Source organism: Balaenoptera ricei, chromosome 13, assembly GCF_028023285.1.
Source record: "Balaenoptera ricei isolate mBalRic1 chromosome 13, mBalRic1.hap2, whole genome shotgun sequence".
NCBI lineage: Eukaryota > Metazoa > Chordata > Mammalia > Artiodactyla > Balaenopteridae > Balaenoptera > Balaenoptera ricei.
In genome coordinates, this window is record NC_082651.1 from 16588947 (window position 1) to 16604824 (window position 15878).

A 15878-nucleotide genomic window follows, 5' to 3' on the forward strand; every position below is an offset into this window, starting at 1 on the left:
GATGTTTGGTACATTTTGCTGTGTGATGAGTGATGCAAACTCTCTGTCTCCCCTGGATATCTTCGGGTAAACTGAGATCGCTTGCCAAAGTTTTGCGACATTGAATTTGCTTTTGGGAGATACTAGAATGCTGCCTTAAAGAGGATGAGAGGGGGAAGACCTTCAAGATGGTGGAGGAGTAAGATGTGGAGATCACCTTCCTCCCTACAAATACATCAGAAATACATCTACATGAGGAACATCTCCTACAGAACACCTACTGACTGCTGGCAGAAGACCTCAGACTTCCCAAAAGATGAGAAACTCCCCATGTACCCGGGTAGGGCAAAAGAAAAAAGAAAAAACAGAGACAAAAGAATAGGGATGGGACCTGCACCTCTGGGAGGGAGCTGTGAAGGAGGAAAAGTTTCCACACACTTGGAAGACCCTTCACTGGCAGAGACGGGGAGTGTGCAGGGGTGAAGATTCGGAGCCACGGAGGAGAGCACAGCAACAGGGGTGCAGAGGGCAAAGCGGAGAATATTCCTGCACAGAGGATCAGTGCCAACCAGCACTCACCAGCCTGAGAGGCTTGTCTGCTCACCCGCTGGGACGGGTGGGGGCTGGGAGCTGAGGCTCCGGCTTTGGAGTTCAGATCCCAGGGAGAGGATTGGGGTTGGCTGCGTGAACGCAGCCTGAAGGGGTTAGTGCACCACAGCTAGCCGGGAGGGAGTCCGGGAAAAAGTCTGGACCTGCCTAAGAGGCAAAAGACCATTGTTTCAGGGTGTGCGAGGAGAGGGCATTTGGAGCACTGCCTAAATGAGCTTCAGAGATGGCGCAAGCCGCAGCTATCAGTGCGGACCCCAGAGACAGGCATGAAACGCTAAGGCTGCTGCTGCAGCCACCAAGAAGCCTGTGTGCAAGCACTATCCACACCTCCTCTCCTGGGAGCCTGTGCAGCCCGCCACTGCCAGGGTCCCATGATGCAGGGACAACTTCCCCAGGCGAACACATGGTGTGCCCCAGGCTGTTGCAAAGTCCTGCCGGCTGCTGCCGCCACAGGCTCGCCCCGCATCCCATACCCCTCCCTCCACCCAGCCTGAGTGAGCCAGAGCCCCCTAATCAGCTGCTCCTTTAACCCCGTCCTGTCTGGGCAGGGAACAGACGCCCTCAGGCGACCTACACGCAGAGGCAGGGCCAAATCCAAAGCTGAACCCCAGGAACTGTGCGAACAAAGAAGAGAAAGGGAAATCTCTCCCAGCAGCCTCAGGAGCTGCAGATTAAATCTCCACAATCAACTTGATGTACTCTGCATCTCTGGAATACCTGAATAGACAATGAATCATCCCAAATTGAGGTGGTGGAATTTGGGAGCAACTCTAGACTTGGGGTTTGCTTTCTGCATCTAATTTCTTTCTGGTTTTATGTTTATTTTAGTTTAGTATTTAGAGTTTATTATCATTGGTAGGTTTGTTTACTGATTTGGTTGCTCTCTTCCTTTTTTTTTATATAAATAGATATATATATATATTTTCCTTTTTCTCTTTTTGTGAGTGTGTGTGTATACTTCTTTGTGTGATTTTGTCTGTTTAGCTTTGCTTTTACCATTTGTCCTAGGGTTCTGTCTGTCCGTTTTGTTTTTTAGTATAGTTTTTAGTGCTTGTTATCATTGGTGGATTCATTTTTTGGTTTGGTTGCTCTCTTCTTTCGTTCTTTTTCTTTTTTTATTACTTTAAAAATTTTTTTATTTCTAATAATTTTTTAAAATTTTATTTTAATAACTTTATTTTATTTTTTCTTTCTTTCTTTTTGTCTCCCTTTTCTTCTGAGCAGTGTGACTGACAGGGTCTTGGTGCTCCAGAGACCTCCTGGTTCCACATAATATCAAATGGCAAAAGCTCTCCCAGAGATCACCATCTCAAGGCTAAGACCCAGCTCCACTCAACGACCAGCAAGCTACAGTGCAGGAAACCCTATGCCAAACAACTAGCAAGACAGGAACACAACCCCAACCATTAGCAGAGAGGCTGCCTAAAATCATAATAAGGTCACAGACACCCCAAAACACACCACTGGACATGGTTCTGCCCACCACAAAGACAAGATCGAGCCTCATCCACCAGAACACAGGCACCAATACCCTCCACCAGGAAGCCTACACAACCCACTGAACCAACCTTAGCCACTGGGGGCAGACACCATAAACAATGGGAACTACAAATGTGCAGCCTGCGAAAAGGAGACCCCCCCAAACACAGTAAGTTAAGCAAAATGGGAATTCAGAGAAACACACAGCAGATGAAGGAGCAAGGTAAAAACCCACCAGACCAAACAAATGAAGAGAAAAGAGGCAGTCTACCTGAAAAAGAATTCAGAGTAATGATAGTAAAGATGATCCAAAATCTTGGAAATAGAATGGAGAAAATACAAGAAACGTTTAACAAGGACCTAGAAGAACTAAAGAGCAAACAAAGAATGATGAACAACACAATAAATGAAATTAAAAATTCTCCAGAAGGAATCAATAGCAGAATAACTAAGGCAGAAGAACGGATAAATGACCTGGAAGATAAAATAGTGGAAATAACTACCACAGAGCAGAATAAAGAAAAAAGAATGAAAAGAATTGAGGACAGTCTTAGAGACATTTGGGACAACATTAAACACAGAAACATTCGAATTATAGGGGTCTCAGAAGAAGAAGAGAAAAAGAAAGGGACTGAGAAAATATTTGAAAAGATTATAGTTGAAAACTTCCCTAATATGGGAAAAGAAATAGTCAATCAAGTCCACAAAGCACAGAGAGTTCCATACAGGATAAATCCAAGGAGAAACACACCAAGACACATATTAATCAAACTATCAAAAATTAAATACACATATTAATCAAACTATCAAAAATTAAATACAATATTTAAAAAAATATTAAAAGCAGCAAGGGAAAAACAACAAATAACATACAAGGGAATCCCCATAAGGTTAACAGCTGATCTTTCAGCAGAAAGTCTGCAAGTCAGAAGGGAGTGGCAGGACATATTTAAAATGATGAAAGGGAAAAACCTACAACCAAGATTACTCTACCCAGCAAGGATCTCATTCAGATTCGATGGAGAAATTAAAACCTTTACAGACAAGGAAAAGCTAAGACAATTCAGCACCACCAAACCAGCTTTACAACAAATGCTAAAGGAACTTCTCTAGGCAGGACACACAAGAGAAGGAAAAGACCTACAATAACAAACCCAGAACAATTAAGAAAATGGTAATAGGAACATACATATCGATAATTACCTTAAATGTAAATGGATTAACTGCTCCAACCAAAAGACATAGACTGGCTAAATGGATACAAAAACAAGACCTGTATATATGATGTCCACAAGAGGCCCACTTCAGACCTAGGGACACATACAGACTGAAAGTGAGGGGATGGAAAAAGATATTCCATGCAAAGGGAACTCAAAAGAAAGCTGGAGTAGCAATACTCATATCAAGTAATATAGACTTTAAAATAAAGACTATTACAAGAGACAAAGAAGGACACTACATAATGATCAAGAGATCGATCCAAGAAGAAGACATAACAATTGTAAATAATTATGCACCCAACATAGGAGCACCTCAATACATAAGGCAAATGTTAACAGCCATAAAAGGGGAAATTGACAGTAACACAATCATAGTAGGGGACTTTAACACATTACTTTCACCAATGGACAGATCATCCAAAATGAAAATAAATAAGGAAACACAAGCTTTAAATGATACATTGAATAAGATGGACTTAATTGATATTTATAGGACATTCCATCCAAAAACAACAGAATACACTTTCTTCTTAAGTGCTCATGGAACATCCTCCAGGATAGATCATATCTTGGGTCACAAATCAAGCCTTGGTAAATTTAAGAAAATTGAAATCATATCAAGTATCTTGTTTGGTCACAATGCTATGAAACTAGATATCAATTACAGGAAAAAATCTGTAAAAAATACAAACACATGGAAGCTAAACAATACAGTACTTAATAACCAAGAGATCACTGAAGAAATCAGAGAGGAAATCAAAAAATACCTAAAAACAAATGACAATGAAAACACGATGACCCAAAACCTATGGGATGCAGCAAAAGCAGTTCTAAGAGGGAAGTTTATAACAATACAAGCCTACCTCAAGAAACAAGAAACATCTCAAATAAACAACCTAAACTTACACCTAAAGCAATTAGAGAAAGAAGAACAAAAAAACTCCCGAAGTTAGCAGAAGGAAAGAAACCGTTAAGATCAGATCAGAAATAAAAGAAAAAGAAATGAAGGGAACAATAGCAAAGATCAATAAAATTAAAAGCTGGTTCTTTGAGAACATAAACAAACTTGAGAAACCATTAACCAGACTCATCAAGAAAGAAAGGGAGAAGACTCAAAACAGAATTAGAAATGAAAAATGAGAAGTAACAACTGACACTGCAGAAATACAAACGATCATGAGAGAGTACTACAAGCAACTCTATGCCAATAAAATGGACAACCTGGAAGAAATGGACAACTTCTTAGAAAAGCACAACCTTCCAAGACTGAACCAGGAAGAAATAGAAAATATAAACAGACCAATCACAAGCACTGAAATTGAGACTGTGATTAAAAATCTTCCAACAAGCAAAAGCCCAGGACCAGATGGCTTCACAGGCGAATTCTATCAAACATTTAGAGAAGAGCTAACACCTATCCTTCTCAAACTGTTTCAAAATATAGCAGAGGAAGGAACACTCCCAAACTCATTCTACAAGGCCACCATCACCCTGATACTAAACCTAGACAAAGTTGTCACAAAGAAATAAAACTACAGGCCAATATCACTGATGAACATAGATGCAAAAATCCTCAACAAAATACTAGCAAACAGAATCCAACAGCACATTAAAAGGATCATACACCTTGATCAAGTGGGGTTTACCCCAGGAATGCAAGGATTCTTCAATATATGCAAATCAATCAATGTGATACACCATATTAACAAATTGAAGGAGAAAAACCATACGATCATCTCAATAGATGCAGAAGAAGCTTTCGACAAAATTCAACACCCATTTATGATAAAAACCCTGCAGAAAGTAGGCATAGAGGGAACTTACGTCAACATAATAAAGGCCATATGTGACAAACCCACAGCCAACATTGTTCTCAATGTGAAAAACTGAAACCATTTCTTCTAAGATCAGGAACAAGACAAGGTTGTACACTCTCACCACTATTATTCAACATAGTTTTGGAAGTTTTAGCCACGGAAATCAGAGAAGAAAAAGAAATACAAATCAGAAAAGAAGAAGTGAAGCTGTCACTGTTTGCAGATGACATGATACTATACATAGAGAATCCTAAAGATGCCACCAGAAAACTACTAGAGCTAATCAATGAATTTGGTAAAGTAGCAGGATACAAAATTAATGCACAGAAGTCTCTTGCATCCCTATGCACTAATGATGAAAAATCTGAAAGAGAAATTGAGGAAATACTCCCATTTACCATTGCAACAAAAAGAATAAAATACCTAGGAATAAACCTACCTAAGGAGACAAAAGACCTGTATGCAGAAAACTATAAGACATTGATGAAAGAAATTCAAGATGATACCAAAGATGGAGAGATATACCATGTTTTTGGATTGGAAGAATTAACATTGTGAAAATGAATATACTACAAAAAGCAATCTACAGATTCAATGGAATCCCTATCAAACTACCACTGGCATTTTTCACAGAACTAGAACAAAAAGTTTCACAATTTGTATGGAAACACAAAAGACCCCAAATAGCCAAAGCAATCTTGAGAAAGAAAAACGGAGCTGGAGGAAGCAGCCTCCCGGACTTCAGACTTTACTACAAAGTTACAGTAATCAAGACAGTATGGTGCTGGCACAAAAACAGAAATATAGATCAATGGAACAGGATAGAAAGCCCAGAGATAAACCCACGCACATATGGTCACCTTATTTTTGATAAAGGAGGCAAGAATATACAATGGAGAAAAGACAGCCTCTTAAATAAGTGGTGCTGGGAAAACTGGATAGCTACATGTAAAAGAATGAAATTAGAACACTCCCTAACCGCATACACAAAAATAAACTCAAAATGGATTAAAGACCTAAATGTAAGGCCAGACACCATCAAACTCTTAGAGGAAAACATAGGCAGAACACTCTATGACATACATCACAGCAAGATCCTTTTTGACCCACCTCCTAGAGAAATGGAAATAAAAACACAAATAAACAAATGGGACCTAATAAAACTTAAAAGCTTTTGCACAGCAAAGGAAACCATAAACAAGATGAAAAGACAACCCTCAGAATGGGAGAAAATATTTGCAAATGAAGCAACTGACAAAGGATTAATCTCCAAAACATACAAGCAACTCTTGCAGCTCACTATCAAAAAAACAAACAACCCAATCCAAAAATGGGCAGAAGACCTAAATAGACATTTCTCCAAAGAGGATATACAGATTGCCAACAGACACATGAAAGAATGCTCAACATCATTAATCATTAGAGAAATGCAAGTCAAAACTACAATGAGATATCATCTCACACCGGTCAGAATGGCCATCATCAAAAAATCTACAAACAATAAATGCTGGAGAGGGTGTGGAGTAAAGGGAACCCTCTTGCACTGTTGGTGGGAATGTAAATTGATACAGCCACTATGGAGAACAGTATGGAGGTTCCTTAAAAAACTAAAAATAGGCTTCCCTGGTGGTGCAGGGGTTGAGAATCCGCCTGCCAATGCGGGGGACACGGGTTCGAGCCCTGGTCTGGGAAGATCCCACATGCCGCGGAGCAACTGGGCCCGTGAGCCACAGCTACTGAGCCTGCGCGTCTGGAGCCTGTGCTCCGCAACAAGAGAGACCACAATAGTGAGAGGCCCGCGCACCGCGATGAAGAGTGGCCCCCGCTCGCTGTAACTAGAGAAAGCCCTTGCACAGAAACGAAGACCCAACACAGCCAAAAATAAATAAATAAATAAATTTATAAAAAAAAAAAAAAAAACAAAAAAACTAAAAATAGAACTACCATATGACCTAGCAATGCCACTACTGGGCATATACCCTGAGAAAACCATAATTCAAAAAGAGTCATGTACCACAATGTTCACTGCCGCTCTATTTACAATAGCCAGGACATGGAAGTAACCTAAGTGTCCATCGACAAATGAATGGATAAAGAAGATATGGCACATATATACAATGGAATATTACTCAGCCATAAAAAGAAATGAAATTGAGTTATTTATAGTGAGGTAGATGGACCTAGAGTCTGTCATACAGAGTGAAGTAAGTCAGAAAGAGAAAAACAAATACCGTATGCTAACACATATATATAGAATCTAAAAGTAAAATAAAATAAAATAAAAAGGTTCTGAGGCACCTAGGGGCAGGACAGGAATAAAGACGCAGACGTAGAGGATGGACTTGAGAACATGGGGAGGGGCAAGTGTAAGCTGGTATGAAGTCAGAGAGTGGCATGGACTTATATATACTACCAAATGTAAAATAGCTAGTGGGAAGCAGCCGCATAGCACAGGGAGATCAGCTCGGTGCTTTGTGTCCACCTAGAGGGATGGGATAGCGAGGGTGGGAGGGAGACACAAGAGAGAGGAGATATAGGGATATATGTATATGTATAGCTAATTCACTTTGATATAAAGCAGAAACTAACACACCATTGTAAAGCAATTATACTTCAATAAAGATGTTAAAAAAAAGGGATATGGAAAAAAAAATTTAAAAAGAGGATGAGAGTTGAAAATATCCTACTCACAGGAGATCAGAGGAAATTCAACTGTGAATAGGAGACCAAGTGGAGAAACCATAAATAAACAAAGTAATTCTCCCAGTTACATGGTGAAAGTAGGAAAGGAACACAGGAAAGGGGACAAGGCAAGTAAAACCCCTGTAAATAAAACCCAGGGGTTGGGAGGAGAGCCAGTTTTATAACAAGTTCTGGAAAAAAAAAGATACAGAAACCAATCTGCTTAAGGTCAGAGCTATCTGAGACTTGGGATGCAACACAGAAAACTTTAACAGTGGAAAGGAAGCTGTATTACTGGAGAGAAAGTATAGAGAAATAGAATGGAGTTGGGACTCTTTAAAGAAAAGAAAAGTAGGTAAGAAGGAAAACAAGCAAGCTGTTAGTTGAGAAGCCAAGAGAAAAAATGAAACTTGCAAAGAAGCTTTCTTTTCATCCTCTGTGGATTGTTCTGTGCATACTGGCCACCTGAGTCTTTAAGGGCTGTGCTTAAACCATAGTCTGAACTCAAACTCTTGGAGGATTTTATCCAATAACTAAACTCATGATTTGCCTGAGGCAGGAAGTAACTCAACAGGGTTTAAAGAGAAGCCAGAGATAAATTTCACTAACAACAGCAACAACACACTTACCTGTTTAAAATATTTTAGTGAGTACTGATACATAGGATCTATTTCCGAGAGGCTCGCAATAACAAAGTACATAGCAGAGCCTTGAGTGGCCACTGGACGATACTTCTCACGAGCAACGTTTATCATCTGTTCAGTGGACTCTGCTTCCTTCAGCCTGATTTTAATGGCACCGGAAGTGATCTGAATAAACACAAGAAAACAAGTTCTTAAGGATCTGTTTCCAAAAAATGGTGGGATTTTTGGAACATATCCAGTTAGGTCTAGGAAGGAAAGAAGGAGATGATGAATTTGTGAGTATAATAAGGGGACCCCCAGACAGATGACTGAATCTCAGGACTCAATTACTGTCTTCTGGCCGAGCTGACCTCCTTTCCAGGCAGAGTTAGGGACGGGCAAATGGAAATAGGCAACACAAGGAGCCCGGGAAGAAGTGGAGCAGAACTTCTCTGAGCCTGGAACCTGGGTAACTTCTGACATGGAAACTCTAACACCCAGTTGCTCTCCAGTTCCCTTGTGAGCAGTCCTCAAATGATTCTGGGCTCCCATAATAAAAGGAGGTATGAAGGGAGAAGGGACACCCATGAAACTGCCCACAAGAGGCAGGTGGAGAGAGGCTGGAAGGAAGTGGTACCATATCCCACTCTAGAATAACAAGCAAGTCTAATGTTCTCTCTCTTTTCCTGACATCCCAGGTGTAGGCAGGGAAACTCAGGGGTAGAAGCTGTCGTTTGTGAAGGGTTGTAAACTGTAATAAGTTGGAGACATTTACAAGGTGTGTTGCTGTTCTTTTGGTTTTCTGTCTTTTGGGTTTGTGGTTCTGGGGAGCCTTCTGGCCAGTGAGCTTTCCAAGATACCTTTCTCTGTCTCCCTCAGTCTCTCTGTCTTTCCCTATGTCTGTCTGTCCTTGTTCTCCCCTTCCCCCTCATCTTCTTCAGGTGTGGACATCCCTAGGTTGGGAGAACCTCTGTCTCAAGGAAGTCACAGGGTCTAGGGCACGGACCGTGAACAATCACTATGGGCTCGCTGGTCAGTATTTGCACTATTGAAGGGGATCATCGGGTTCCTGTCTAGAGCCACACTGCCTACTGGAAATATAATGTGAGCCACAAATACAATTCTAACTTTTCTAACTTAAAGTAAAAAGAAACAAGTAAAATGAATTTTTACAATATATTTAACCCAATATAATCCAATCTATCTTGATATATATCAATATATAATCAACATAAAAATTTACTGAGATACTTTTACATTTTGGGGGATTAAGTCTTGGACATCTGGTGTGTATTTTACACTAACAACACATCTCAGTTCAGACTAGCCACATTTCAAGGGCTCAACAGCCGCACATGGCTAGTGGCTAAGTCTAGACTGTCCTCCCCAGCCCACTAAGGCGGGGGCGGTGGGGGGCGACTTGGTGCAGAAGCTGTGCTCCGGAATCAAAGGCTCACATTCTCCCCATGTTGACCCCTTAGGAACCTGAGGAGGCAAGAAAGGGTAGAGTTGAGTGAGAAACACCAGTCTCAATACTGGACTCAACTAAAGTCTTTACATCTGAGTAGAAAAAGGGAGGTTGACATGGGAGCAGTTGAATTATGGAGATCTACCCACAAACAGTGCTTTATACCCTGGTGAGCACAGGCCCTGATAATGCAGAACCCAGGGCTAAAGATAAAGCAAAGTGAACCATTTTCTTTTTTTGGCCAGAGAATATTAGAAGACTATACATCTCAGTTGAGTTTAGTAACTACTTATAGACATTATGTCCTAGAGACTTGAGGCTTCCACAGTGGTGAGGGAAGATAGACCTAGTTTTAAATGAGGCCTCTGGGAATTTAGGGGTGTATGAACTATAGGCAGGAAGTGGCAGGAAATGCAGCCCAGGAGCAATCAGTCCTGTCTCTACAGAAAGGATGTCTTCAAGGTAAATCCTTGCAAACAGAAACTAGTTGACAGATAAAGACGGCAGTCAGAGTACATGTACCTTTACTCCATACTGAAACCATGACAGAGTTATAGTGAAGGGATTTTTAAAAACACTGCAAATCCACAAAAATGGGAGGAATGAAAGAGGAAATAGCAGACACAAGAGTGGTAACAACTTAGCAGACCCAGGAAAATGGGTTTCTGAGCTGGCAAAGGGGAAAACCAAGAACTCACACAATTTGTAAAATAGATTCTTGCTGCATGGAACTTAACAACCTAACAGAAGAGAAAAGACATGTAATTGGATAGCTATGGCATAAGGTAAACAGTGACAAGTGCTGTATTAGAGGTGCAGATAAGGTGTCAGGTGTTCCAAGAAGGAAATGATTCATTCTAGCTGGGAAGACCAGGGAAGCTTCCTGGAGGGGGGTGACATTAATATGTGTATGTAATTGTGTCATTCCTTTCAACTTATATCTTGCCCCAGTTCTTTATGTGACATGCTTTGTTTGAAAAATGCAGACAAGAAGAGCAGTTGTTACAGTTTATCTACCTTTCCTTCGGTTGGTGAGGGGCCTGCTAGCCAGGCACATTATTGTGTCTGCCCGGCAGCTCAGGGGTGGCTACCATTCTTGCTTTAAAAGACCCTGCAGGTTAGCACAGGGAGATCACCTCCATGCTTTGTGACCACCTAGAGGGGTGGGATAGGGAGGGTGGGAGGGAGATGCAAGAGGGAGGGGATATGGGGACATATGTGTACATATAGCTGATTTACTTTGTTATACAGCAGAAACTAACACAACATTGTAAAGCAATTATACTCTAGCTGCGGTGAGCAGGGGCTACTCTTCGTTGTGGTGCACAGGCTTCTCACTGCGGTGGCTTCTCATTTCAGAGCATGGGCTCTAGGCGTGTAAGCTTCAGTAGTTGTGGCTCGCAGGCTCTAGAGCACAGGCTCAGTAGTTGTGGCGCACGGGCTTAGCTGCTCCGTGGCACGTGGGATCTTCCTGGACCAGGGCTCGAACCAGTGTCCCCTGAGTTGGCAGGCAGATTCTTAACCACTGCGCCATCAGGGAAGCCCAAATTAACACACTTTCTATAAATAATAAAAATATTTTACTTGCCTTTGAGTCCTGGAGTGTGTCAATGAGTTCTTCATTGTCCAGAATATTTCCCTCAGATGTGAAGAGCATTTTCAGGATTTTCTCTTCGATAGCTTTCAGCTGGTTTTTGTCAGCATTGATCCTCACAATGAGCTTGATCCTTTGTTCTTCCAACTCAGGCTTCTCAAGCCGCACGACATCACTGATGCCAAAGTGAATCCTTAAATTAGGTCTTTGTCAGGGCCCTGAAGTTGTTTCTATTTTTCTTTTCCCATTTCTCATTGTTCTTATCCTGAATACTACTTAGCTGAATACTAATGCTACCAGCCACATCCTAATGCACAAGGCCCTCTTTTGCTGGGTGTCCCAGTGGCTATTCAAAGCACTATGTATAAGTTCTGATTATTTATCTTGTATTTCAGAGACCTGCACCAGACCACAGCTCCCATGGCTTCTGTTCATCTTCTCTTAGGAAAACCTGCTCAGTGCTTGATGTCTCTAGTCATTCAATTTCTGTTTCTATCGGTTGCTTGTGCCAAGCTGAAATGGTGCCTGGAACGTTCTTTCCAACCCGACATGGGAGACTCTGAAATTCCATCACCTCCATGAAGTGATTCTTGGTCACACCTAAAAAAGGTGCTTTACCTCTAGCATCTCCCATTTAAACATGCGAACTTACGTCTCCCCTCACTTGTTCTTTCGTCATTTGCTCCCATCCTCTATTTGCAAGCTAATCTTTTTCTTAGTCAAAATTTCTAAACAAAATATTAGGAAACCTTTGCCCCCCCACCCCCTTTCTTTTTACCTTAACAACTGATCCTCCAGACCTGATTTGGTTACAGTGAAATTGATGATGGTAACTTTGATGCACACCTAGAAGAGAAGCATAGAGTAATCAGTTCAGACTAATAAAGTAGGAACTGCTTTCTTTATTAGAATAGGGCTCATTATTACCCACCTGGATGTATCCTGGGTCTAATGGTGAACTCACTACCCACATACACAGCAAGCAATAAAATCCTAGTCTCACAAAATTATAATGTGATTTTCCCTGCTGCCATGAGTGATAATCTTGTTTCTCAAATGCCACCATTAGAGAATGATGTTTTAAGGAAAGGTGAGCCAGTGAAGGATTAGAAAGAAGCAGGGATCAAATGCTAGCTGTACCCGTCAGTGTATGTAGGATGTGGGACAAGCCAGTCCATTCTGAGCTTCAGGTCCTGATTCTTAAAAATTGGGAAAATAGGAACAATGCATAGGGTATTTGTGAGGATTAATGTGCTAATAAAAATCACTTAGTTATAGTGACTTTCACTTAGTTTGTCTTTGTTAAAAAGATGATCTTATTAATAATAAATAGAGCTTTACATATTGTCTCATCATATTATTTTTATGAAAAATTGTTACTGTAATATTCTGATGTTATTGACTAAGTCAACAGCAAAAATCACAAATATAATAAGAGTGTTTGAATGTCATATATTTTATACACACTATTCTTTTCTTAAATTATTTATTTATTTATTTGGCTGCATCCGGTCTTAGCTGTGGCATGTGGGATATTTGTCGCAGCATGCGGAATCTTTCGTTGTGGCGCGTGGGCTCCAAAGCGCGCAGGCTCAGTAGTTGCGGTGCAGGCTTAGTTGCCCCATGGCATGTGGGATCTTAGTTCCCCAACCAGGGGTCGAACCTGCATCCCCTGCATTGGAAGGCAGATTCTTAACCACTGGACCACCAGGGAAGTCCCTATACACATTATTCTTTAAATTTTTTTTTTTTTTAATTTTACTGAGGTATAGTTGATTTACAATGTTGTGTTAGTTTCTGCTGTACAGCAAAGTGATTCAGTTATACATATACATACTTTTAAAATATTCTTTTCCATTATGGTTTACCACAGGATATTGAATATAGTTCCCTGTGCTATACAGTAGGACCCTGTTGTTTATCTACACACATTATTCTTATTTAATCTTCATAAACAAATCCTTGAAGTGGCCTTTGTCTCCACTTTATAGTTGATTGACTCGAGGATCCAAGAAATGGAATAATTTACCTTCAGTCACAGAGCTGGGATTGGGGAGGTGTGTGATGTTCCCTCTCAAAAGTTAAATAAAGTGAAAAATCAAAGGCTGTGAGTCAGCACATGGGTCACTTTTCTCAACTCTAAAAGGGAACTTGGGATATGAGCTCTGGCAGCAGCTGTATAATTAAACTGCTTGAGGTTGACAAGGGAAACCCTGACCTAGGCTTTTAATATCAGTAGCATTTCCCTCATTTTATGCAAGAAATGTGTCAATTTCATTCAACCAGAACACATCAGGGAAGACAGACAGCTATGAGGAATTCAGTAACTAAAATGAAATGACACTCTTTGGAATGCTGTATCCCAAGACGATTTTTAGTAGAGGATGGAGGACTGAAGTTCTGATTGAAGTCCCTTCCCTCACTGCTTGGGCCCCATTAGAGAAGGGGAGGCCGGCGGGGCAGGGAAGACCCCGCAGAGTGAGTGGCTGTGCCTGGAGCAGAGTCTGCAGCGGGCTTTGCTGGGGTAGAGCTGCCCCTCTGCGCCCCCTGCGGGAAGGGAGAAAGGGGTCCCAGCCATCTTCATTTCTGTTGCAACTGCCTTGGGCTCTGCAGCACAAGAGTAGGGCTTCTTCTGGATCTTACCGTGGTTCAGATACCTGTGTATGGACGTGGGCTTCACACAGCTCCCTTCAAATAGTCTGAGAGCATGAGGAAGGGGAAGGGACAAGATGCCCCTTCCCCAGAACTCTAAGTACAGACACTGGACGTTAGAATCGTGATTCTCCAATGTTACCGGTCACCAGAGTTCTTAAGCAGGCTGTCTGCTGGGCACCTACACACTTAGACACTGACAGGTACCCCCTCCCCCAGAGGCTCTCTTAGGCTCTGATTCATTTCTCAGCCACAATAAGAGGGGACAAATGGCCTTGTTCTGAGGAGAGAGAAGAATGATTAGAAGGGAGTGGTGTCCCGTGTCCCGAGGAGCGGCTGGCGACCTGGAGGAACAAGGCAGGAGCCGAAAAGGAGCACAGGGGAGTGAGACAGGGCGGGGCCTGGGGGGCCAAGCGGGGAAGGATTAGAGTCCCAACCAGAAGGTGAGCAGAAAGGCGACTGGAATCAGAGTCAGGACTCAGAAGAGAAGCGAGTGGAGGATGGTGGGAGGAGGGGCGTGGCAGAGGGGAAGAGGTGGGAGACCCATCACACCATTAAAATCCTCTCAGGCCGGCAGCTCGTACCTCAGGCAGGTAGTGAGGGTTTGGCAATTTGGTCGTCATATAGAACCTGAAGTTTTTATTGTAATCAATGTCCGAGTCTCCAAGGCGAATGAGCACTCGTCCACCACTGATGAAAGTCTGTTTCAAAAGGATGGGTTCCAGAGCTGGATCCAAGATCTCTCTAAGCTTAAACATTAAAACAAAAATATAAAAAACAAGTCATTAAATGGATGGCAGCAACTTTTCCAAATTTCTTAGGCCTCAGACTTTACTCTGAACAGGCAATTTTTCTGTGATCTTATGGATATTTCTTAAACTCCTCTCACTACCTCTAGCAGTGTACATTTTCCAGGGATTGTTTCATTGATACTCTAAAGAGATAAGAGCATAGCAAGGACATATATTTATTTGGACTAAACTTACACACGATTCGGCCCCAAGAGAAAGCAGCTAAGAAAGAAGAGCCCACAGGGTGGTCCTTGAACAGACCCCAGACAAAGGAAGCTCTGTTCGCCTTCATGGTTTTTCTAAGTCAGGAGCTGCAGTCTCCAGCTTGCAGGCTGATCTGGTCCTCTGGGGCCTGTTTTTGTATAGCTCTTGAGCTAAGAATGTTTTTTACCTTTTTAAAGGGTTGTAAAACAAACAAAGCCCCAAAACTAAACAAAACAAAGAAGAATATTTGTTCAGAGAATATTTGTACAGAGACTGTATGTGACCTGAAAAACCTAAAATATCTGGCTCTTTATAGAAGTTTGTGGATCTCTATTCTACATGACAGCAATTTTTTTCCCCCTCAAAGCAAATCTGATTTTTAGTAAGAACCTGGGCATGCAGACATTGCCAACAGACCCCATGACAAACATCTTTGTACAGCATGTATGTGAGGGGGGTCCGTGGCCCAGGAGCTGTCAAAATTTGATGTAATCAATAGTTAACAAATCTATTTCATATTGTGATATGGTACCCAAGCATGCAAATTCTTAAAACAAAAGTCTATGAGATAAGGTTTCCCTTACTATCCACGATACAATTTTGTGCTTTTTTTTTTTTTTTTTTTTTTTCACACACACACACACTGTATTTTATTTTTACAAGAGATAAATCGACTGACACCAAGCATTGTACATGGATGACCACAACAAAAGCAACAATGATTGCAATTACCAAACATGAAACACACTCATACTATGTC

General features: G+C 41.5%; 1 protein-coding gene across 1 annotated transcript in view; it reads right to left on the reverse strand.

The window, feature by feature from the left end:
• The window catches only part of DNAH6 (dynein axonemal heavy chain 6), a 298766-nt gene that overhangs the window by 82200 nt on the left and 200688 nt on the right, over positions 1-15878 (reverse strand). The window contains exons 57-60 of the mRNA XM_059942689.1: positions 14708-14872; positions 12250-12317; positions 11466-11646; positions 8416-8595 (exon numbers count right to left, since the gene is read on the reverse strand). Of these exons, the coding sequence (XP_059798672.1) occupies positions 8416-8595; positions 11466-11646; positions 12250-12317; positions 14708-14872 (594 nt within the window). The remainder of the gene's footprint in view (positions 1-8415; positions 8596-11465; positions 11647-12249; positions 12318-14707; positions 14873-15878) is intronic.